The sequence below is a fragment of the Prionailurus viverrinus genome, chromosome A2 (assembly GCF_022837055.1).
Source record: "Prionailurus viverrinus isolate Anna chromosome A2, UM_Priviv_1.0, whole genome shotgun sequence".
NCBI classification, from domain to species: domain Eukaryota; kingdom Metazoa; phylum Chordata; class Mammalia; order Carnivora; family Felidae; genus Prionailurus; species Prionailurus viverrinus.
Genome location: NC_062562.1, coordinates 75,340,414 through 75,366,797, shown reverse-complemented (window position 1 = coordinate 75,366,797; position 26,384 = coordinate 75,340,414). Strand labels below are relative to the sequence as shown.

Below are 26,384 nucleotides of genomic sequence, written 5' to 3'. Positions count from 1 at the left end.
GAAACCAATGAAGTAATATTTCAGCAAAGAAATGGAAGTTAAAAAAAAAAAAAAGACATGGAAACTTTAGGACTGAAAAAGAAAATAACCAAAGGAAATAACTCAGTGGATGGGCTCAACAGTAGAGTGGAGACGACAGAGAACATAACAAATGAACCTGAGAACAGATCAACAGCATTTACCAATCTGAACAAGAGAAAGAAAACTGAGTGAAAAAACATGACCAGAGTCTCAGGGACCTGTGGGACAATAACAAAAGAGCTAACATTCAAATTACTCAAGTCCCAGAAGAAGAGAGAGTGAATTTGAAAAAGTAGTCAAAGAAATAATGGCTGAAGACTTTCCAAATTTGGTCTAGAACATAACCTTACAGATTCAAGAAGCTGAGCAAACTCCAGTTAAGACAAATCAAAGAAAGCCACACCAAGAGACATCATAATTAAGCTTCTGGAAACTAAGGCAAAAAAAAACAAAAAACAAAAAACAAAAAACCTTGAAGGCAGCCTGGGAAACAGGACACATTACTTACAGAGAAGCATCAATGACAGCACATCTGTCATTTGAAATGACAGAGGCCAGAAGGGAGTGCAGAGCAGTTTTCAAGAAAAGAATTGTCGACCACAAATGTTTTGGTGAATATCTGGTCATACTTGGTGAAAATATCCCTCAAAAATGAAAGCCTAAAGAATGGCTAAAGAAGTTTTCTAAATAGGAAGAAACAGAAGATAGAAGATAACACAAGGCTTAGGACTTTCTTTTTTTAATGTTTATTTATTTTTGAGGGAGTGAGCACAACCGGCGCTGGGGCAGAGAGAGGGAGACACAGATTCCAAAGCTCTGAGTTGTCAGCACTGAGCCTGACACGGGGCTCAAACCCACAAACCGTGAGAGCATTCCCTGAACTGAAGTCCGACACTTAAGTCACTGAGCGACTTGGCACCCTGGAGGCTTAGAACTTTAAAATGAACACAGGAATGGGTAAAAATTGGGGTAAATTATCCTTCTTGTTATGAGTTTTTAAGATATAGTTGAAGAAAAAGTTTAAAGCCAACTCTCTGACATGGGTGCTCAATGAATGTAAATATTTAAGACAACTGTGTTTAAAAGGTGGGAACAGGAGACAGACATAAATGGAAGTAAGGTTTTCACACTTGACCAGTAGTGGTAAAATATCAAGGACATCAGTAGACAGATACGTTATATATGCATATCTTAATACCCAGAGCAACATTAAGAAAACCATACAAAGTAATACACTCAAAAAAAAAAGAACTATGGATACGTTTTAAGAAATATTTAAGAATATTTAAAAAAGAGTTTCAATTAACTCACAGGGAAGAAACGAGAAACAACAGAAATGAAAAGCAGAGGAACCAGAAAATAAAAGATGGCAGACTTAAGCCCCAAAATATCAATAATTACCTCAAATGTGAATGATCAAACCATGCCAATTCAAAGACAAATTGGCAGAGTGGAAAAAAGTCAATCTGGAAACATTACACACTGTGCGGTTCAATTCATATAATGTGCTTGAAATGACAAAACTACGGAGAGAGAGAAGGGCTGGCGCTGGGGAGGGAGCGGCCGTGATTATATAAGCGAACCTTGTGGTGAACTGCTCTTGCATCTTTACTGCAGAGGTGATCACCTGACTTTTCACATGTGACAGAAGTGCACACGACTGGGCGCCGGGGTGGCTCAGTCGGTTAAGCATGCGACTCTTGATTTCAGCTCAGGTCATGATCTCCTGGTTCGTGGGATTGAGCCCCGTGTCAGGCTCTGCACAGACAGCATGGAGCCTGCTTGGGATTCTCTCTCTTTCCCTCTCCCTCTCTCTGCCCCACCCCTGCTTGCACTCCCTCTCAAATATGTAAAAAAAATATTTAAAAAAAGAAGCGCATAGAACTAACACATGTACGCACACATGCACAAACGATTGCATGTAAAACTCGTGAAATCAGAATCAAGTCCCTGGATTGTTATCAATATTGATTTCCTGCTTGTGATGTTGCACCAAAGTTATGCGAGATGTTATGCTTTGAGAACTGGGTGAAGGGTATACAGAATCTCTCTATTATTTCTTCTAACCGCATGTGACTCCACATTTATCTCAAAATTAAAACTTAAAAAAAATCTTCAGATATGAGTGAAAACATAGGATATGTGTCTTTCTCTGACTTATTTCACTTAGCATAATTCCACTTCCATCCACGTTTTGCAAATAGCAAGGTTTCATTCTTTTTCATTGTCAAGTAGTATTCCGTTGTATATATACAACCACATCTTCTTTGTCCGTTCTTCACTTGATGGACAAGAGCCCACTATATACACTGTTACGTTAGCTAACTTGACAATAAATTACATTAAAAAAATCTTCAGGAAAAAATGTACACTAGAGTTAAGAACAATTTTTGCCTTATGTAATCTTGGATGAAATAAAGACAGCAAGAAACAAACCAAACCTTTTCTCCTAACTCCCTACTTTGAGTTTGAGGTAAGAAAGGGAGGACAATGCAGTTTCATTTTGAGTCCCATTGCTATGCAACCCAAAAGTTCTGTAACATCTACACATAACACAGTAAGATTATGTGCAGAGATTAATATGTTTTGTTAAAAAAATAATGATATTGTTTCGCTAAGTATGTAAGTAATGCCTATTTGCAAAACTTTAGAAAATTAAGGCAAATAATGATAGTAAATAAGAATCACATGATCCAATGACAACATGGTCTTGTGATCTTTTTTTCTATGCTTACATGTGGATTTTGGAGGGTGGAGAAAACTGGATTATACTCTAAATCAGGAATCAGTAAACTACAACCAGCCCATCTAGCCAGATGCCTGTTTTGGTACAGATTTCGAGCAAGTTTTTACATATTTATATGGTTACATAGCTACATAATATCCTCAGTACTGCCTCTTTGTCTGCAAAGCTTTAAGTATTTACTATCTAGACCTTTACAGAAAAAGCTTGCCGGCCTCTGCTCTAAATGACATTTTTGCAAAAAGCTCTTACCAATTATAAAGATAATACAATTCCTTTCTGGATATTTAGCCTGTTTCTAAATTTTTATATTATAAACAAAGTTGCAATGAACACTCTTGTGGCTAAATGTCTGCACACAAAGATGGATGTACTTTTCAAAGGAGACAAACTTATACCTAACATTTACTTTATAAATATTTTATAAATGTTTATGTTATTATTTTCTAAATAGGTAACATTATTTATTTTATGGCAAAACAGGAATTTATTATAATTATTAACGGTATATATAAATTAACAAGACAATTCTCTATTCCCCAGAAAAGAAGCAAAGTTCCAAGATTCTGAAACTAGTATTTTTTCCTACTAGGTGAACAAGCCAAAATCTGTAACATCACCCAAAATATCATTTTATACACAGGCAGGAGTTCCAAGGGAGTTTTTTTCTTAATCTTGCCCAATTCTACAAAGGCACACAGAGAAGAGCATGGAATAAAATTAGAGAGGTCACAGTGAAGTTGGAGGCATCGTAACTACACAGTAGAAGACCAGGCTTTGGAGTCAGACTGCAGGATTCAAATCCATTTACCAGCAGGTGAGCCTGGCCAGTTACCTAAACACTGTAAGTCTGTTTCTTCATCTGTAAAATAGAAGCAATAATCAGGGCCAAATCTTGGACTTGTTACTGTACCTAAAGAGCTCACCAAAGTGCCAAGAGCTGTTTCCCACACTAAATGAGTCTGGTTTTGTAATAATCTTCATTATCAAAGTAGAGCGTGAACACTGCTCATTCCACTACACTATCTCTGCTCCAAGGAGAGCTCAGAACTTTCTTCCATAAGCAGTAACTTGTGAGATTTTAAGAACAAAATCCCAGATACTAGTTTGCTCATTTGTTTTTCTTTAAAAGCATATTTAATATGAAAGCATATTATTTGTTTCAGCTGGAACAAAACCATTATAAGAAGAATCAAGAATGGATTAGAAGGGGGGCGCCTGGGTGGCTCAGTCGGTTGAGCGGCTGACTTCAGCTCAGGTCATGATCTCACGGTCCATGAGTTCAAACCCCGCGTCGGGCTCTGTGCTGACAGCTCAGAGCCTGGAGCCCGGTTCAGATTCTGTGTCTCCCACTCTCTGACCCTTCCCCGTTCATGCTCTGTCTCTCTCTGTCTCAAAAATAAATAAACGTTAAAAAAAAAATTAAAAAAAAAAAAAAAAGAATGCATTAGAAGGTACCACTTTAGAAGAAAAAAACCTGAATGTAGAGATATCAATTTCAGGGGGTTTTTGTTGTTGTTTTGTTTTTTGTTTGTTTTTTAGAGAGAGAGAGAGAGAGAGAGAGAGAGAGTATGAGAGAGAGAGTGTATGTAGGGGAGAGGGGCAGAGGGAGGGGGAGAGAATCTTAAGCAGGATCCATGCTCAACACAGAGCTCAACACGGGGCTTGATCCCACGACCCAGGGATCATGACCTGAGCCAAATCAAGAGTCGAAGGCTTAACTGACTGAGCCACCCAGGCGCCCAAACTCCAGGTTTAAAATGTCTTTTTCAAACTTTAACTACTAGTGGAGTTTATGCAGTTTCCTACAACACAGCTGAACTGGATGCTTTGGAATCTTCTTGACTCTCCACCCAGCCCGTCTGCCACATACTATCCCACACTTCCTTTGAGTGGACTGGAGAAACATTTCTTCTTTGTCTTCTGCTACTGCCCAGCTCAGATCGCTACACCCCTACTTCTCTCTTTTGGGGCCTGCACTAGAACTTCTGATCATGGGTCGCCCCTTCCAGTTTATCTATCACCGGCCCCTATCTCCACCCTTAACAATCAAGGCTTTAGCTGGCTCCCCAGTGTCCACAGGATCAAGTCCAAACTGTCTGGTCTGACATGTTAGTAGCTTCACAACCTCACCCTAGTTTCCTCATCCAGCCTCATTTCCCCAACTTCCTCCAAATTCTAGCCACAGGGAGTGCCTCACGGTTGGCTGAACGCACATGCAATTTCATGACTCGGTTTCTTCCTGAAGACTTGCCCAGCCTTTCTGCCTAGGTTCGTCTTCCATATTTAATTCTTGGAGACCCCAAATGAAGCCGTTCCCGACCAATCATCCACTCCTCTGTGCTCCCGTAGCACTCTGCCACAACCTATGCCACAGCAATCATCCCTAAGTACTCACAAGATCTTGGAGCTTCAAAATGGGAATGAAGTTCTTTTGAACACAGACTTCTTTGTTATGTTTTTCAAGAGTAAAGCACCATTTAAGAAATAGTCTGGCTTATGATATGAAGGTGGGATAAACAGCAGACTATATATTAGAAACAAAAAATACTAGACATGAGGACCACTTCGGTTATCCCACAAAATTTGCCACAAGTCATTTAGTATTAAGATGAATGCAAGACCCTTAACTGTATTACCTATTAAGTAACATACTAGGGGCGCCTGGGTGGCTCAGTCAGCTAAGCATCTGACTCTTGATTTCAGCTCAGGTCATAATCCCAGGGTCGTGGGATCGAATCCCGGGTCTGACAGTGCAGACCCTGCTTGGGATTCTCTCTCTCCCTCTTTCTGCCCCTCCCCCTGCTCACACTTTCTCCCTCAAAATAAATAAATAAACATTAAAAAAATAACATACTCCCTTGGTTGAAATATGGTTTTGAATTTCCACTTTAACTGCAAAGTACAATTTAAAATTCTTAAAAGTTTTATATGGTGACATATACACCTCTGTCAATTATATTAATTATACTACACCCAGCAATTTCATTTTATGTGGTTGCAGGTTCCAAGAACAATGAAAAAAGCACAGTTTTGGGTTGTTTGGTTTGTTGTTGTTGTTTTAGAGAGAGAGAGAGAGAGCACGAGCGATCAGGGGAGAGGGGTGGAGGGAGAGAGAGAGAATCTCAAGCGGGCTCCACACTGCAGGACATGGGGCTCGATCTCACAATCCTGCGATCATGACTTAAGCTGAAATCAAGAGTTGGCCGCTCAACCGACTGAGCCACTCAGGTGCCCCAACAGAGAGTTTTGAGCAGTTCGTTTTCCTTTTTTGAACACACAAAATGAGAATTTGGAAGAAAACATAAGGGAAATGCTTTGTAACACCAGATTTGTCGATGATGTCTCGGATACGACACCAAGAGGGAGGGAAAAAAGCAAAAACAGATAAAGTGGACTACATCAAACATCTGACAAGAATTAACATCCAGCATATATAAAGAACTCCTCAACAACAAAAACCCAAAGAACTTGATTAAAAAATGGGCAAAGGACTGGAATAGACATTTCTTCAAAGAAAATACACAAATGGCCGACAAGCTTGTAAAGAGGTGCTCAGCACCACTGAATCATCAAGGAAATGCAAATGAAAACCACAATATCACTTCACACCTGTCAGGATGGCTGCTATAAAAACAAACAAACAGAAAAACAGAAAAGACAAGGGTTGGCAGGGATGTGAAGAAACCAGAACCCTTGTGCCCTACCGCTGGAAACATTAAATGGTACAGCCTCTATGGAAAATAGTAGAGTGGTTCCTCGAAAAAAATTAAAAATAGAATTACCACATGATCCAGCAATTCCACTTTTGGGTACATACCCCAAAGAACTAAAAGCAGTTGTCTCAAAGAGACAGTTTTACACTCCTGTTCATTGCCACGCTGTTCACAAAAACAAAAGGGTAAAAGCAACCCAAGTGCCCATCAGAGATGACTAGGTAAAATGTGGTTTGTATATGCCATGGAATATTATTCAGCCTTAGAAAAGAAGGAGGGGTGCAATCCATTAAGCGTCTGACTTCAGCTCAGGTCATGATCTCGCCGTTTGTGGGTTGGAGCCCTGCAACAGCCTCTGTGATGACACAGAGCCTGGAAAGTGCTTTGGATTCTGCCTCCCTCTCTCTCTGTCCCTCCCCTGCTCGCACCTTGTCTCTCTCAAAAATAAATAAAAATTAAGAAAAAAAAGGGGGGGGGGGGAATTGACACAGGTAACACAACAGATGCACCTTCAGGACCTGATGCTAAATGAAATAAGCCAGTCACAAAAAGACAAATACGTACAGCATGAGTCCACTTACACGAAGCACCTAGAGTGGTCAGACTCCTAAACACACAAAGTAGAGTGGTGGCTGCCAGGGGCTGCAGGGTGGAAGAACGGGGAGCTGTAATCCAAGGGGCACAGAGTTTCAGTTGTGCAAGATGAACAGGTTCCGGAGGTAGGTTCGCTCAACAGCGTGACTGCACTAAACAATACTAAACTGTACGCTTAAAAACGGTTAAGACGGCAAATTCTACCTTATGTGTAGTTTACCACAAAAATGTTTTAATTAAAAATAAATTTAAAAATGTTTTAAATAACAACTTTAGAATAACCTAACACTAGGGTCTTCCCAATATAAAAGCTGTCTATAAGAAATGCAGCAATTCATAAGGAAACAGATAAATTGTTACAATTCCATGGCTGAAAACGCTAAATACTGTTGCTTGCAGAAATGGAAAAATACTGGGGCGCCTGGGTAGCTCAGTCAGTTAAGTGTCCGTATTCGGACATGTCGTATTCAGGTCATGATCTCATGGTTCGTGCGTTCGAGTCCCACGTCGGGCTCTGTACTGACAGCTCGGAGCCTGGAGCCTGCTTCGGATGCTGTGTCTCCCTCTCCCCTCCCCTGCTCACACTCTGTCTCTGTCTCTGTCTCTGTCTCTCTCTCTCAAAAAAAAAAAAAAAAAAAAAAAAAAACATTAAAAATTAAAAAAAAAGGGAAAGAAAAGGAATGGAAAAACACCTGAGCACTTGGATAAAGAAAAGGCAGAAGTATAAGAAGGAAAGGCCTGCCCTGTGCAAGTTGAATTAACTGTTATAAAACCTAGTGGGAAGAAGAGAAAAGGAAAAATAAAGATTCTTCAGCAACTGAGCAGTGTCTCACAATCTCAATCCTGTAACCGGAAAGTGATTCAAATGGACAAACCCAAGACAAAATGCTCCAAAGGCTGGATTATAAACCAACTTGCTACACCGAAAAGCCCCAGACCGACTCTACCACCAGCCTGACTACCTCGCTGGCCCATGGACCCATTAGAAGCCACAGTATTGGGGAGAACACCTGCTTTCCCAGGGTCTCGGGAAGCCTCTCCAAGCCCTCAAGTGGAAGCCCCAGGCTGTAGAATGGGCACCAGCGCTACCTTTAAAACACAAGCTGAGAATCACTAGCCTACGTGGACTGCTTGCTTCCCAGGTGCTAGCACCGTACAAGATGCTGTGCAAAGAGCAATCTTACCTAATCGTCATGGCAGCCACACAGTCAGCAACGACCCCATTTTCCATAAGAGGAAACTGAGGAACAGAGGAGCTGGGTGCTACCTCCAAGGCCACACAGCAGGTATAAAGTACAGCTGAGATATGAACCTGAGGCCGGATTCCAGTTCCCTCAGTCCCCACCTATCAGAGCTAGACAGCAAAATGCTGGGGGCTGGAGTTTGAACCCACTTCTCCCGTGAACCTGCTACACGACATTACGACAGGTTACCTGCAGGGTCTCGGTTTGTTCAACTTTAAAAGAACAACCTTGGGGCGCCTGGGTGGTTCAGTCGGTTAAGCGGCCAACTTCGGCTCCGGTCATCATCTCAGGGTCCGTGAGTTCGAGCCCCATGTTGGGCTCTGTGCTGACAGCTCAGAGCCTGGAGCCTGCTTCAGATTCTGTCTCTCTCTCTCTCTCTCTCTCTCTCTCTCTCTCTCTGCCCCTCCCAGACTCACAATCTTGTCTCTGTCTCTCAAAAACAAATGAACACACACAAAAAATTAACAAGTGTTATGCCATATCTATAAGCAAACTCTGCAGTGCCTTATCAGGAGCCCCAAAGAGATTATCACAGGTCCTTAGTAGTAAAGGTATTAGGAACCATGCCTGCAGCACCGAACTACAAACACATAATAGCATAACATATAAGATGTTCTCCAGATGAATATGTTTAAGCCCACCTTTTCCTTGAAAAAGGAAACAAATTCCATGTAATAACTATACTCAATATCAACCCAAATTTATATATTATACTGGCTATAGTCACATTGGTGTGAATTTCCAGCAGGTTATCACACATATTTTTTCCACTCCCCTGAGCTAAATGAAATAGTATAAGGAAACAATATAAGTATTATTATCAATAAGTCCATCCGTAAAATTGGTAGGTTCATTAGTTTCTGTTATGCTTAAACCTATTTCCTATGCATAGTCTTGAAAAGAAATTTGTCTTAAAAAGCCCACCCTATATATTACTTTATTCTCCTTAAAATACAAACTTTAACAAAACTTAGCTTCTTAACAGTTTTTAAGGAAGTGACTTTCCTCCTTTTTATTTTATGAACTAAACTCTAATTTTGGTGCTTGATAAATTACACCAGTGAGCATGCCATACTCGTTAAAAGAATGAAGAAAAAAATAAGTATGGTAGAACCTACAGCGGTTGTTTTAAAATTCAGATTTTTAAAGAGGCCAAGATTAGTTTGTAAAACTTTGTATCAAAATTCCCACTGCCAAGGCACTTTGGGTTAAAGTACCATTCAAGATCAGGAGAAAGTGTTTTGTTCCTTCTCCTGCTTATTTAAGCCGATCCATTTAATATTTCTGAAGACTGGGGGGCGCCTGGGCAGCTCAGTCAGTTAAGCGTCTGACTTTGGCTCAGGTCATGATCTCACAGTCTGTGAGTTCAAGCCCTGCATCGGGCTCTGTGCTGACAGTTCAGAGCCTGGAGCCTGCTTGGGATTCTGTGTCTCCCTCTCTCTCTGCCCCTCCCCACTCACGCTGTCTCTCTCTCTCTCTCTCAAAAATCAATAAGCCTTAATTTTTTTTAATATATTTCTGAAGACAACTGGCATGTTGTTCCCCAAGGTTCAATCACGTACTGCCCTTCGCACCCCAGTCCCCACGAGGCAAAACAAGCACGGGATCATGTGGCAACAAGAAATCCTCAGGCTCCTGAACCACCCACCTTACCTCAGACTCATCTGTAGATTCTTCGAGAGACTCAGTTTCCTGCAAAGCACAGAGGGGGAGAATGGTCAGAAGAGGTGACAAAAGAATAAAATATAACATATTTTTGAGGGAAAAGGGTCACCACATCCCCGCCACCAACACCCACCTGCCCTGCTGGGAGGTAATTTGCAACCACAGTTGAAAGGACTCCACATGGTGTGACCCTCCTAGGCCTCCCTCCACTTCCCACGCGTGGCAGGACTGAGACGGTCACTCTGGGGCCACTCAGACCCACTGCTCCTGCTGACCTCCCTCGGGTGGTCAGCAGGCTGACGAATGACCTCGGGAACTGTCATGGGAAGACACAGAAGGCTCTTTCCTTCGCTAAAAATGGAAACGGGTCCAGCAAAGCAGCCTTACTGATCACGGAAGGGAAGAGGAAGCTGCCGTCTCAAATTATCCGTGAGCCAATTTTTATACTGAAAAGCCCTTGTGCTATTAATTACTATGCTATTAATCTGGTTGAGTCAAAATGATGGTCTTGCTTAAACAGCTTTTTACAAAAGAATTCCCCTAGAGTGGTACCTATCAGCCGTTGTGCAAACAAGCTGTATAATTTACATCCACTCTTAAAACCATTAGCCAGAAGATGAATTCTGCCATTTAACACAGTTTCCCTCTTGCTAGAGCATGAATCTTGCTGTTCTGGAGAAAACAAAGCAAAAAGGGAAAAATTGACTCGATCCTGCTAATCTCTCACCTGTCCACTGAAAGAGAGAATCTGCTGATGCCACGCATCCTCAAAGAGGTCAGCAAAATGAAGATTTACTTAACGTACTTATAGATATCAATAGCAATAAAAGGTTACAACTAATATGCTGACACTGAATGTAAGCATTTTGCAACAATCCATGAGCTATACAAGAACGAAAAAAATGGGGCAAGGACATCTTGGAAAGTACTAATATTTTTCAAGAAAAAAAATAAACATTTTAACAAAAGTTAGATGCTTCTATTACTCAGTTCTGGTTGCGAAGCAGGCTAAACACAAATCTGGTGTTTGCACACATTTTAATTTCATTCATAGGAAATTCCTAAGAACCTTGCAGGTGACAGGCTGCCTCTGCAACAGCCTTGTGGACGATACGGTACTTGCTCTGAGAGGCCATCTGTGAAACAGGGACGAATGTGACTTGTGATTAAGAATTTTATTGTAGTTGTGCCATTAACCACGATGAACATGAGAATCTCCTCCACACCCCGACGCGGTAAGGTTCTTCTAAGTACTAGAAAATGCTTATTAATTTGGAGCTACGATCTCGCCATAGGAACTTTTTGTTCTTGGCACCAATAAGACACATAAAAAAATCCAATTCTTCTACTACTTGACAGTTCTCCGGAGAGTTAATGACACGTATCATGCCTGCCCTTCTAAATTGTTTTTCCGCTGTGCTAACCATCCCCAGATCCTGGTTCTCATCCACTTACTACCATGATCCTTCTCTTCTGGACACACTCCATTTATTATTAACAGTCACTATTCTGACATCTTTACTGAACATCTATTATATATATCCCACAATGCTAAATGCTTTGTACCCAGCATCTTAGAATTTCCTAATGACCCCTGAGGTAAGAACACTGAGGCTTAGAGGCTGAACTTAACGACTTCTGACACCCTTTCCGCCCCTGACTGTCCCTGAATAGTAAGTTACTAACATTCGAGAAACAAGGCTTTGACGACCATGCCAATGACCTGCCCCTAGATTTCTATCCCCAGCTCAAGAACTTTAAAGGAACACTGGATTACTCTTTTCAGAAAAGTGCCATTAAACCTAAGGAAGGTTTTTTGTTTTGGTTTGGTTTTTTTTTGAGATACATTCATATAGACACATACGGTAAAAGGACAAATGTTCCATTTACGTTCTTCGTTAAAACCAAAGCGTAAGTCTCCACCCACCAATTTCAACCAAAAGCTCAAAATCAAATTATATTCTTTTCTTTTAAATCTTTTTTAACCTTTATTTATTTTTGAGAGACAGAGTGTGAGCAGGGGAGGGGCAGAGAGGGAGAGAGAGAGAAAGAAAGACAGAATCTGAAGCAGGCTCCAGGCTCAGAGCTGTCAACACAGAGCCCGACGTGAGGCTCAAACCCATGATGAGATCATGACCTGAGCCGAAGTCGGAGGTGCAACCGGCTGAGCCACCCAGGCGCCCCAAAATCAAATTATATGCTTGACTCTGCACCAAAAACCATGCGGTGCCAGGCTGTGATACCAGGAGGCATGAGACTCTCAAAAACCCGAGCCTGCAGAAGAAAACCAGGCTCTCACAGAAGCTTCCTGTGGCTGTTGGTATCAGTGAGAACATTTACTCCAGGACATTCTCAAACTTACCCCCACTCCAGCATGAACCTCCCAAACTGAGCTGCGGCCTCAAGAAAAATTACACTTTTGCCCGCAATCCTACCAAAGCCATGCAAGAGTGACTTCAGGAATGAGCCTGGTCTGCTACCTCCTTGCTTCATGCACTCAAAAAGCCCCGCTGCTTAATGCCCTGGGGACTGAGGGGCAAATCGGAAGACATGAAGTGAAAGTCCCAGAGAGGGCTCCAAAAGCCAGGCTGAACGGTGGGAAAGGTTACGGTTTAGAAAGGGGCAGTGGTTTTCAACCGTTTTTTAGCTTCATACTCTGTATCTTTCCAAGAACTTCAAACAAATCATGAAAATACAAGTTACAAAACTGTGTTGTTTTCTAAGTGAAATAAACCAGATACATACTGCAGGGTTCCAAGTACATGAGGCAGAAAGTAGAACAGAGCTTGGCAGGGGCTGGGGGGAGGACAGGGTGGGGGGTTTAGGATAGGGTTTAACAGGTCTAGATGAGAAGTTCTGGAGATGGACGGTGGGGACAGTTGCACTGACAATGCCAATGCACTTAAAAACGGTTAAAGTGGTGGGGCGCCTGGGTGGCTCAGTCGGTTGGGTGTCCAACTCTTGATTTCAGCTCAGGTCATGATCTCACGATTCATGAGTTCAAGCCCCTCGTCGGGCTCCGGCTGGTGGTGCGGAGCCTGCTTGGGATTCTCTCTCTCCTTCTCTCTGCCCCTCCCTCTCTCACACAGTCTCTGTCTCTCTCAAAATAAATACAGTAAAACTTTAAAAAAAAAAATGGTTAAAGTGGTCAATACTACGCATATTTTACCACAATAATAAAATGGTGCTGTTCTGGTTGAAGCAAAAATGATGAGCTAGAAGGCACAGAGAGACAAGTATATAGCCAGATAAAATCTGGGCAACAGTGGAATGCTACCTTACCTTTCTGTTGCAAACCAATCCCCTAAACTCAAGCATATATCCAAACCTAATGATCTTGGTGCTTGACATGTGACCTCTTGAATCTATACACACTATTTGTTGGGGGAGGGTGCAGAATTTGGGGGAAATAGGGAGGCTGGAGCCTGAGGAAGGCCAGCTCCCTTGTCTGCAGGATGAAGAAACAGAGCAGAGACCAGTCTCCGGGCAATCAGCCTGGCCTGGGGACAGAGCTGAAACACTCAACGCTACACGGCCACCTTCTCTCCTTGTCAACAAACTGGGACACAGCTGAGCTTAATGGAAGACAGGGTGTGAGAGATCCCAACATGTGACACAGGCAGAGGCAAGAGGATATATTTTGTGTGATATGTACCTGCTATCCCGGTATCATCGAGCCCTCAATTTCTATGTAATTAATTTTTGTTTATTGTTATTTTTGAGGCAGAGACAGAGCATGAGTGGGGGAGGGGCAGAGAGGGAGACACAGAATCCGAAGCAGGCTCCAGGCTCTGAGCTGTTGACACAGAGTCCGGTGCAGGGCTCAAACCCATAAACTGTGAGATCATGACCTGAGCCGAAGTTGGACACTTAATGGACTGAGCCACCTAGGCGCCCTGAGGCCTCAATTTCTAAAAGCTCAAAGGAGCTGTGGCCAGTTCGGGGCATTCAGGCAGTAGGCTGGTTGAGTAGGAAAGATGAAAGAGTACATGGGGGGCTGACAAGAGTGGGCAGACTCAGGGTACCCCGCTTAACCCCCCACGGCTCAGCTCCAGCACTCATCATATTCTGCAAATGAAGGAAAATCTGGACATCTGCCCAGTGTGGAAAAAGGGACCAGCCAGGCCACCCAGTGACCCAGTCCCAAATCTGACTTCACATCACAATCGCATAAGGTTAGTTTGGGGAATTGGGTAGGACCCATGCAAACATGCCATCTTCACAGATTCAGATTTGCTGAGTTGAAATAAGAACCTAGAATCACAAACATCTGGGAACAAGAACACCGAGGAGGACCAGGTCCCCGGCAGAAACAAAGGCAACCGTGACTGAACAGCTAAGAATGGGGAATGCATGAAACGCAGAACCCCAGATTGGATGAGTGCTCCCTCCCAAGGTGGTAACGTGGGTACTGGGGCGACCGCTAGTAATCAGCTAGTGATGCCGGACTCCAGCCAATCAGCCCAGACAAAGATGAGCAGAAAAACTTATAAGGCAATAACCACGTCTAGCTAATTTGTGACTACACTTCAGTTACACAGTAAAGAGTGGATCCTCTAAAAATTTCCCGGATTCTGTGCTTTTAGCAACTGCCTGTTTGGGGCTTTATTTTTCCTTTAGTTATCAGTCAAATTGCTTTCAAAAGATCTTTATCAAACTGTAAAAAAAGAGAATAGTATATAACTGAGTAAAGCCCAAGTCTAGATAATAAACTCTAGTCCCACATATAAGGCACTTTGACCTGGCCACTTTAACATAATCTCATTTCAGACTCACAAGATTTCTGGAGCGTAAATGCCTCTGTCCACAGGCAAGTATTGGTTGATGTGATTTTTATTTTACACATGGGGTACACTCGCATGGGTGTGTACATGCTCATGAACTGTCATCTGATAATCAGTAAATGCTCTACAATAAGGATAAAATTTCCCCAAATTTTGGGCTCCTGTGGCTCAGTCGGTTGAACATCCAACTCTTGGTTTTGGCTCGGGTCATGGTCTCAAACCCCCCATTTGGGCCCTGCACTGAGCTTGGAGCTTACTGAAGGATTCTCTCTCTCTTCCTCTGACCCTCTCCTGCCCTCACACTCTCTCTTAAAAAAAAAAAAAAAAAAAAATCCTCAATTCTAAAACGCACAGGGAAAATTCAAAAAAGAAACTCTCCTCTCCTGTCAAGGAATAGATGGTCAAATATTTTAATAGACCAGGTTCCCTGATGGTTGGTAGGAAAGATGAAAGGGTACCCGGGGAGCTGGCAGAGTAAGGAATTTAGGAAATGTCATCTACAATACATTTGAATGAATAACTCTTGAAAGTTTCAAGTGAAGCTAACATAACACAAATTCTACTGCATCTCACTTACAATTTGACATCTTCAATTCAGAAGGCCATTCATTCTCCTCCCGAATAAATTCATTTAAACATTTTACTAAGCACCTAGTACCTGTAAAGCACTAGCCCTGTGAGACATGCACGCATGAGTGAGCTCTGTCCTCGTTCTTGAGGACTCAGCAGTCTGTAGTAGACATAAGACAAATATACAAACAACCAGACTCCAAGCAGAATGTTATTCATAAGAGAGGTCTCAACAAATACTGTTGGGCATCCATGATCATGAAGGTCAACTGTAAATCATTTTGGAACTAAGTAAAACTACTGGTTAGAAAATTCCCAGGCAGAATACAGGGTGTGAGTCCTTTCTCCAAACTATACACATGTGGTTATTTCTGTGAACTCCCTTCCCTGTACTGAGCATAAACAAAGACCTCCCAGTGCCTTAAAAAAATGTTCAATCATGTCCAAAAAAGTGATTTCGTAGCTTGAGAGCCCATGAACGATTTTACATTATGTGAATTCAATATAGATCTTATTACTTTGGTTCTTTCTAAAATTAAAGGGTAAAAAAAAAAAAAGCAATCATCAAAGAATACAAGGCTCAGAAAAGTTAAGAGGAGAGGGGCGCCTGGGTGGCTCGGTCAGTTGAGTGTCTGATTCTTGATTTCGGCACAGGTCACCACGATCATGAGATTGAGGCCCACACTGGGCTCTGTGCTGAGCATGGAACCTACTTGAGATTCTCACTCTCTCTCTCTCTCTCTCTCTCTCTCTCTCCCCCTCCCTCTCTCTCTCTCCCTCTCTCTCTCTCCCCCCGCCCGAACCTTCCCCTGCTCACTCTTTTTCTAAAATTAAAAAATAATAAAAAGTAAAAACAAAGAAAAGTTAAGAGGAGAGATTTATTTTTGGCTTGCTCATCACGGAGGCGGTCTGTCTGCATTTCCAGTGCATGATGCCAAGAAAAAAGCTTCCTCTGCCCTAACCTGTCATCACAGCTCATTTTAATACCCATCTCAGGTCTCAAAGCTTTTTAAGGGGAAAAATTAGGTCAAGACTTCCTAAGAGGTTCGGGGCGCTTAGGTGGCTCAGTCGGTTGAGCGACTGACTCTTGATCTCGTCTCAGGTCGTGATCTCACAGTTTGTGGGTTTGAGTCCTGCATCGGGCTCTGCCCTGACAGTGGGGAGCCTGCTTGGAGTTCTCTCTCTCTTTCTCTCTGCCCCTACCCGACTCATGCTCTCTCTCTCTCTCTAAAAATTAATTAATTAATTAATTAATTAATTAATTAAAAAAAAAGATTTTCTAAAAGGTTCAAGGGGGCCGAACAGAACAATTAACAAATTTATTTAACTCCACTTTTGTTCACTTTTAGCCTTCAAAACTCTGTAGACACAAGGCCAGATTTCAACAGCTCCCTACCGCACAAATCAACCAAGGTGAGAAAAATCTAACCATTTTTAATCTAAAAGAATTGATAACATAGGTACGATTATTTACCAGCTTTAAAAAAACAGAACGACAATTTGTGAATGTCTGCTTCTTTCTGCCATTGACAATGGACCACTGGTCTTTTTGAGAATGACCCTGTCGGGGAGATGAATGCCTGCTTTAACTATATTCAGGCTGTTGAAGTGTCAAAGGTGAAATTATGACCTGAAGGAAATTTATTAAGGTGATAAGGTTCATTCTACTTCATAAAGTAAAAAAAAAAAAAAAATTACAATTAGGTTCTCAAGTATTCTTTAAAAGGTAGGGTGTTCTAGTGGGAAAAAACATGAGCTCTGGAAAACGCATTTCTATTTGGAAATAGAAGATTGGAAATTTATTACACACACTAGCCTGAGTAAATTACTTATGTTGTCTGAATTTCCAGTTGCGTATGTGTAAAATTCAATCATTTAACACATATTGTGGCACTACTCTAGGTGTCAGGCAAACAGCAGTGAACAAATTCTTTGCGTCATGAAGCTTATGTTCAAATGGGGAGAATATACAGAAATGAACACAGAAACACACAGGACAAATAAGTAGAAAGTTTAAAACATACTATGTTGGATGGTAATGAGCACTAAGGAGAAAAATAATGCAAGGAAGAGGTCTCAAAGAACAATCAAAGGTCTCACTCAAAAAGATAACACGTGGACAAAGACGTGAAGGAACCCCAGAAGAAAGCCCTGGATATATGAGGTCAATAAAGGGTGTAGCATGAGCAAAGGCCCTGAGGTAGAAACAGGCCAGCCTGTTGAAGGAACAGTAAGAAAGCCAAGTATAGCTGATGCAGAGTGACAAAAGGGGAGAAGAGGAGAAGAGTAGAAAACGAAGTCAGAGAAAAGGAATAAGGAACAATCGGGCAAGGTCCTGTAGGGCAACTAGGGTATTATAAAGGAGGCTGACTCCCTCAGAGTGTGATGGGAAGCCACTGGCAGGCCTGGAACATAGGAGGTGCTGGTCCTGACTTATATATCAGAACAAACATTCACCACACAGAATTACTTTGTGAGGACCAAATGTGATGTGAAGGCTTTACACTGAAAAGTACCATCAAAATTCAAAGCATACTTACTATATCACTAACTTTCTATGTGTGTTTTTATATCAGACAGCTTTGCCAAACTTCTGCACAAAACAGCAGTAAATACTGAGAGCAACTCTCTCCATCTCTACTACCCTGTATCTAAGGTCTTGGCTTTTGGTTTTATTTATTTTTGAGAGAGAAAGAGCGTACGCAGGGAAGAGGCAGAAAGAGAAGGGGACAGAGGGTCCGAAGCGGGCTCTGCACTGACAGCAACAAGCCCAATGTGGGGCTCGAACTCACAAACCGTGAGGTCATGACCTGATCTGAGTTCGGACATTCAACGAAACGAGCCACGCAGGCACTCCGTTTTGGTTTGAAATCAAACAACAAATAAGCTGTTATTTCCACTAGAAAGACCAACAGTGTGAAAACCAATCTCACCACTATCATCAAACCCAGCAATGACTCACGAAGCTGCATGTGCTTAACAAGCATTTTTCCCTTGAAGTGACTGAATCAAAAAAAGGAGGCTTCAGTGGCTGGTAGCAACACTCCTATTACCACAACGACCACCCAAACCAAATTTCTACTTTATTTCTTAATTACTGATGTATATCAAATGTACTTAGGGCAACTCTGCATTACATAAATGAAGTATGTTACAAGTGGTATTCTTAATACCACTGATAATAAATTATCAAGTAGCTAAACTTCTTTCATTATGGTACAGCTCATCATACACCACTTTTTAGAGACAATTATGGAAACTGATGGCCTTGTTAATTTGTAAGGAAAAACTGTGCCAACCTGAAATGACCCTGTAGATGGACAATTAGTTCTGGCCTTTGCACTTTTCTGTCTTCTTGATAGTACTTTGTCATTTCAACTAAGCTTTGATTACCACTATCACGTGTATGAAAATAACTCTTTTGCCTTCACTATCTACTACTCTAAACTCCAACCCCACATAGCCATGTGTGGACTGGCATTGCCATCTGATGTTCTGTCAGCAACAAAGAATCTCATGTAACTTTTACTGAGCCCTACTTTTACTAAGCAGTTTAACTGGTGTGCTTATTCTACCCTCTAACTTATTTACTCTCCAAGAATGTTACTCTTATATCTCCATCTTATATTTAAAGTTAAGTAACTAGCCCAAAGTCACATATTAAGAAAGAGAACCAAAGGCACCCGGGTGGCTCAGGCGGTTGGGTGTCCGACTTTGGCTCAGGTCATGATCTCACGGTCTGTGGGTTCAAGCCCCACGACGGGGCTCTGTGCTGAGAGTTCGGAGCCTGGACCCTGCTTGGGATTCTGTGTCTCCCTTTCTCTCTGCCCTCCCCCGCTCGTGCTCTGTCTGTCTCTCTCTCTCAAAAAATAAAATAATTAAAAAAAAAAAAAAAAGAAAGAAAGAAAAGAAAAAAGAGAACCAGCACTGGAGCCTAGACATTTTTGCTCCAGGACAAATGCACTTAACTACTGCTGCACGTCACAGTTGACTTAGCTTTGCACCTAAAAACAATATGTACGAAACAAAATTCATCATCTACTCTCTCCTGGCCCTCCTGCAAACCAACTCTCACTGTCTTCACTTCGACGCTTCCCAAGGGCAGTCAGTTCCTGGGACAACCAGGCTGCCATCCAGCCAAAATTTCACTGAAGACAGGTCACTGGGGCAGCGACAAAGCAAGGCCGCCCCTCCAACGCCGGGGGTGTGTCGGAGAGCTTTCCCCGGGTGCCCTCCAAGAGCAGCCATCCCACCCTCTCCTCTGCTCCCCGAAATGGCCTTTCGCCCCTCGCGCGTCCCGCGGTGGGCCTGCCTCGCCCTCTGGCAGCTCCGAACTTCCACACACTCGGCTCCAAGCCCGGATCACCTCACCTCGCCTCTCCCTCCCCGGCCTAACAGTTGCAGCATTTACCTGCCCCTCTGCTTCCGCCATGATGCAGCCGGAGAGTCACATGACAGACCCGGAAATGAGAGAAACCGAGACACTGGAAACAGGGGCTGCTGGGAAATGTAGTTTTAGCGCCTCTGAACCGGGGCGTCATTTCGTGCATCTCTGCTTCTGACTTTCCTAGCTCAATGGACATGGCCCCTGGAGAATCTGAACAAAACCGTTGTTGATTTCATGATTTATTTTTTTGTTGTTCTTACTGGTTCCATGATTATGACATTATTTACTAATATTCGCTATGTATGAAGCCCTGTGGTTATAGTTTTGCAAACATTTTCTCATTTAATACCCCCAAGCAATCCCTAGTGTTACCCCTATTTATAGAGGAGAACACCATGGCTCAGAGGTCACACACCTGTAAGAGGCAGAACTAAGATTAGAATGTGGCCATCTCTGGGGCACCTGGGTGCTTCAGTCCGTTAAGCATCAGACTTTGGATCAGGTCATGATCTCACAGTTCCTGAGTTCCAGCCCCACATAGGGCTCTCTGCTGACAGCCTAGATCTGATCTGGACCCTGCTTCTGATTACCTCTCGCTCTCTCCCTGCCCCTCCCCCACTCTGCTCTGTCTGTCTGTCTCTCTCTCTCTCTCAAAAAATGAATACAACATTTAAAAAGTTTTTTAAAAAATAGAATTTGGCCATGTTTAATGCCAAAGACTCTATGATTAGCAAATGCTTCCTAGTCTAAAAGGTGTCTTGTCCTTTTTAACAAATATATTCAGCGAATATAAAGCATAAATCAGTCCTTGCAGTGGAGAACCAGATAAGAACTTATATTTTAGGGGCGCCTGGGTGGCGCAGTCGGTTAAGCGTCCGACTTCAGCCAGGTCACGATCTCGCGGTCCGTGAGTTCAAGCCCCGAGTCAGGCTCTGGGCTGATGGCTCAGAGCCTGGAGCCTGTTTCCGATTCTGTGTCTCCCTCTCTCTCTGCCCCTCCCCCGTTCATGCTCTGTCTCTCTCTGTCCCAAAAATAAATAAACGTTGAAAAAAAAAATTAAAAAAAAAAAAGGACTTATATTTTAAAAATATTTGGCTTGCTTGTACTGCTTGCTGCTTTCATTTGACATCTTCTTTTGGCATCTGTACATTGAAATTTAAAACAAAAAAATCTCCATTGTTTAATTAAATTAGTTGTTAAACTTTTATTAGATATGTTCTATAAATATTTAAGATAGAATATAAATTTATCCTTGGTAAAGTCTGTAAAACCATTGTCTTTTGTCCATCCTTTAAAACGAATAATCCCCCCACCATGTTTCTGAACATTATAAAACTCTCCTTCCTAATCCTCAGGAATTTGCAATATCTTATCCAAAAACAGACATTTTCTTCTTTCCAATCATCTCCAGTAATTCATAACTAGAAAACGGTGTCACAAATGGCAGCACGTGGTGGGTGCCCGGTGCCCTTTTTGCCCCCGTGCCTCATTGACTCCAACTTACAAGGAAGGCATGGAAGGAGGTCTCTAGCTATAACCTGGTCAACCCATGATTCTCATGGCCTAAGTGACCTCATGCGAGACACTTGTCTTCTCTCCAGGGCCTGAATGACCTCTTCCTCTAACACTTGCTCTTGTCCCTCTCCCAGTCTGCTGATCACTCAGTCACAAAGGATTGATGAAAGGCCAACCCAAGGCATTTAGATATCCATAACCAAGCACCGAGTACTCCGAGTTTTGACCTTTCTAGTCTGAGTTCCTAAGATCTCTTGCAAAGCAACCGGGACCCAAACATTGCTCAAGTCCCACTACTTCATGTCTGACAGGAAGCTTTACACAGACTAAAAAGGTGCAGGAACCCTCAGTTCAGCCTCCACGGAAGAAAGAAATAAGTCTAGCCCTTCTACCTAATTCTAATTTTGCCTTTTCCCATTATGATCTAGACACACCCATAAAACTCTAGTGGGTTTAACTAAAGATGTAGCCAAAGTTTCTGCAGATTATCCTCTGCTCATGCAAACCTCAGAGACTCTGGAGTCCCCAGGTCTGCACCCGTTCAGTATACTCTCTTGACTATAACAAAATATGATGAGCGTTGGATCTTCTGTGTCCTTTTGGACAGACCAGAAAGTGAAGAGACAGAGATACAGAATGATGAATGAGAGGAAAAACCCCACTACAGGATAGCAGGTTCACACTGTGCCTGTGGGCAAGATGAAATTCATCTGTGATCTCAGAGCCCCAAGTTTCCTCCTATGAAATGAGAGTTTTTGGCTCCCTTGTCTAAGAGATCTTCTCACCTCGTGCTACTGAAAGCGTGGTCCACAGACCAGCAGCATCAATATCACCTGGGAGCCTTTTAGAAATGAAGTTTAGGGCCCCTCCGAAGATCTAGAGCCAGAAGCTGGCTTTTAATATCTCCCCAGGGTATATATATGAACATTAGAGTCTGAGAAGTAATTAGCCCAACAGTCTTTCATTCTTTGGCAAATCACTTGGGTTTTTTTTGGGGTTTTTTTTTTTTTTTGCCCATCAGTCCACCCTCCCACCTTTAAACTGTGGAGGCTGGGGCACCTGGATGGCTCAGTCGGTTGAGCATTAACGTTGGCTTAGGTCATGATCTCACGGTCTGTGAGTTGGAGCCCAATGTCAGGCTCTGTGCTGACAGCTCAGAGCCTGGAGCCTGCTTCGGATTCTGTCTCCCTCTCTCTCTCTGCCCCTCCCCCACTTGTGTGCACGCACACACTCTCTCTCTCGCTCTCTCTCTCAAAAGTAATAAATGAATAAGCTTAAAAAAACAAACTGTGGAGGTAAAAGTAAGAATAAAGATTTTTCTCAAACTCACATGGAAAATTCACCAAGATAGACCACAGTCTTGGCCATTAGACACACGTCAACAAATTCAAAAGAACAGAAGTCATAACACTCCTCCTCACAGACCACAATCGGATTACACTAGAAACCAATAACAGAAAGATAACTGGAAAATCCCAAATACATGGAACGTAAACAACACTTCTAAATAGCAAGTGGGTCAAAAGATAAATCCTGAGAAATAATCTTAAGCATTTTTGATTACATGAAAATGCAAACACAACTTATCAAAAATCGTGGCATGCAGTAAAAGCAGTGTTTAGAGGGGAATTTATAGCATTGAATGCACAATTTAGAAAAAAAAAGAGAGACATCTAAAATCAGTAACATAAATTTTCCCATTAGGAAAAGATGAGCAAATTAAATCCAAAGCAACCAGAAGAAAAGTAATAAGAATTAGAGCAGAGCAATGAAAACAAAAACAAAAACAAACAAACAAACAAAAAATCAACTGGGAAAATCAACAAAACAAAAAGATGCTTCTATGAAAAGATCAATAAAATCAATAAGGCAGGCTAACTAAGAAAAAGAGAGGACATAAATTACTAATATCAGATATGAAGGCGGAGACATCAATACAGATTCTGTATTAAAAGGATAATAAAGGAATACTGTGAATAACTTTATGTCCACAAATTTGATAATCTAGATGAAATGGGCCAATTCCTTGAAAGATACAATCTTCCAAAAGCACCCAGGAGGAAATAGACAATGTTATATCTATATCTATTTTTTAAAAAATCAAATCAATAGTTAATAACCTTTCGAAAGGCCTACATATGTTACCGGTGAATTATACTGAAAATTTACAGGAGAAATCATGCCAATTCTCCATAGCCTCTTTCAGAGGATGGAAGCAGAGAGAATACTTCCTAACTCATTCTATGAGGCCAGCATTGCCCTAATACCAAATCAGACAAAGACATTACAGGAAAAGAAAATGACAGACCAATATCTCTCATGAACACAGATTCAAAAATACTCAACAACATATTAAAAAAAATTTTTTTTAACATTCATTCATTTTAGAGAACAGAGCATGATGGGGGGATGGGCAGAGAGAGACGGACACACAGAATCCAAAGCAGGCTCCAGGCTCTGAACTTTTGGCACAGAGCCCAACGCAGGGCTTGAACTCAGGAAACGTGAGATCATGACCTGAGCCGAAGTCAAACGCTTAACAAACTGAGCCACCCAGGCATCCGCCTCAACCAAATATTAACAAATCAAGTTTAAAAATGTATGAGGGGCGCCTGGGTGGCTCAGTCGGTTAAGCGTCCGACTTCAGCCAGGTCACGATCTCGAGGTCCGTGAGTTTGAGCCCCGCCTTGGGCTCTGGGCTGATGGCTCAGAGCCTGGAGCCTGGAGCCTGTTTCCGATTCTGTGTCTCCCTCTCTCTCTGCCCCTCCCCCGTTCATGCTCTGTCTCTCTCTGTCCCAAAAAAAATAAATAAACGTTGAAAAAAAATTTTTTTTAAATGTATGAAAATATTAGAGACCATGACCAAGTTGGATTTATTTCAGGTATGCAAGACTGGTTCACATTCAAAAATCAATTAATGTAATCCATAAAATCAACAGACTAAAAAAGAAAAATCGCATGATCATATCAATAGATGCAGAAACACCTATTAATGATAAAAACTTGTGGTAAGCTGAAAATAGAGAGGAACTTTCTCAAGTTGATAAAGACTATCTACAAAAGACCTGAAGCTAACATAATACTCAAAGCATTCCCACTAAGACCAAGTACAAGGCAAGGATGTCCCCTCTCAACACATTGTTTCAACACCATTTAGGAATCAGCAAGGCAAAAAATAAATAAATAAATAAATAAATGAAAGTTTATAGTTTGGAAAGGATTGGGAAGGAAGACATAAAACTATCTTTGTTAGCCATTGGCATTAGCTGTAGAAAATCTGAGAGATTTGATCAAAACCTTCTGGAACTAATAAGCAATTATGGCAAGTTTGCAGGACACGAGTTTAGTATACAAAAGCCGATTGCTTCCCCATATGTCAGCAACGAACAAGTAGAATTTGACATTAAAGACATAATACTATGGAGGGTATTATGCTATGTGAAATCAGCCAGGCAGAGAAAGACAGATACCATATGTTCTCACTCATATGTGGATCCTGAGAAACTTAACAGAAGACCATGGGGGAGGGGAAGGGGGAAAAAAAGTGACAGAGAGGGAAGGAGGCAAACCATAAGAGACTCTTAAATACTGAGAACAAATTGAGGGTTGATGGGGGGTGGGGGACAGGGGAAAATGGGTGATGGGCATTGAGAAGGGCCCCTGCTGGGGTGAGCACTGGGTGTTGTATGGAAACCAGTTTGACAATAAATTATATTTAATATTGGGGCACCTGGGTGGCTCGGTCGGTTAAGCATCTGACTTTTAAAAAAAATTTTTTTTAATGTTTATTTTTGAAAGAGAGAGAGACACACACACACAGAGTGTGAGCAAGGGACAGGCACAGAGAAAGGGAGACACAGGATCCGAAGCAGGCTCCAGGCTTTGAGCTGTCAGCACAGAGCCCAACTCGGGGCTCAAACTCACGGGGCTTGAACTCAAGAACCATGAGATCATGACCTGAGCTGAAGTCAGACACTTAACCGACTGAACCACCCAGGCACCCCAAGTGTCTGACTTGATTTTGGCTCAGGTCATGTTCTCACAGTTGGTGGGAATGAGCCCCATGTCAGGCTCTGTGCTGACAACCTTGCTTGGGATTCTCTCTCTCCCACTCTCTCTGCTCCTCCCCCCACACATGTGCTTGCACTCCCTCTCTCAAAATAAATAAAAAACATTTTTAAAAAATCTTTAAAAAAATAAAACACAATTCTTTTTATATTAGCACTCCCCAAATTAAAATATTTTTATATAAATCTAACAAAATATGTACAAGATCTATATAAGGAAACTATAAAACTCTGATGAATAAATTAAAAAAGAACCAGATAAATGAAGAGACAGTCCATGTTCATGGATTGGGAGACTCAATATTGTCAAGACGTCACTTCTTCCCAACTTGGTCTATAGTGTTCGTGCATTCCCAATCAAAATTCCAGCGAGTTACTTTATAGATACAAACTGATCCTAAAGTTCATAGGGGAAGCAAAAGACCCAGAAAAGCTAACACAATATTGAATGAGAAGAACAAAGTTGGAAAGCAGATGGTACCCAACTTCAAGACTTACTGTGAAACTATAGTAATCAAAACAAGGTAGTATTGGTGAAAGAACAGACAAATATATCATTGGAAGAAATGGAGAGCCCAGAAATAGATTCACATCAATACAGTCAACCAATCTTTGACAAAGGAGCAATACAATGGACAATGGAGCAAAGATAGTCCCTTCAACAAATGGTACTGGAACAATTAGACAGACATTCACATGCAAAAAAAAAAAAAAAAAGAATCTAGACATAGACCTTACACACTTCATAAAAATTAGCTTAAAATGAATCATAGACCTAAATGTAAAATGCAAAAATATAAAACTCCCAGGAGATAATATAGGAGAAAACCTGGATGATTTGGGGTATGTGATGCATTTTTGCTACAACACCAAAGACATGATCCATGGAAGAAACTGATGATAAGTTAGATTTTATTAAAATGTAAAACTGCTTTTGAAAAGACAATGTCAAAAGAATGAGAAGACAAAACACAGATGGGGAGGAAATATTTGCAAAAGACTTATCTGATAAAGGACCATTACCCAAAATATGCAAAGAACTCTTAAAACAAAGAAAACAAAGCAAAAAAATAATTAA

At 41.8% G+C, this 26,384-nt stretch overlaps 1 protein-coding gene across 1 annotated transcript in view; it reads right to left on the bottom strand.

The window, feature by feature from the left end:
- The window catches only part of VPS41 (VPS41 subunit of HOPS complex), a 185,476-nt gene extending 165,682 nt beyond the window's left edge, over positions 1-19,794 (bottom strand). The window contains exons 1-2 of the mRNA XM_047842845.1: positions 19,749-19,794; positions 9,972-10,010 (exon numbers count right to left, since the gene is read on the bottom strand). Of these exons, the coding sequence (XP_047698801.1) occupies positions 9,972-10,010; positions 19,749-19,769 (60 nt within the window). The 5' untranslated portion in view covers positions 19,770-19,794. The remainder of the gene's footprint in view (positions 1-9,971; positions 10,011-19,748) is intronic.
- Positions 19,795-26,384: the final 6,590 nt, after the last annotated feature.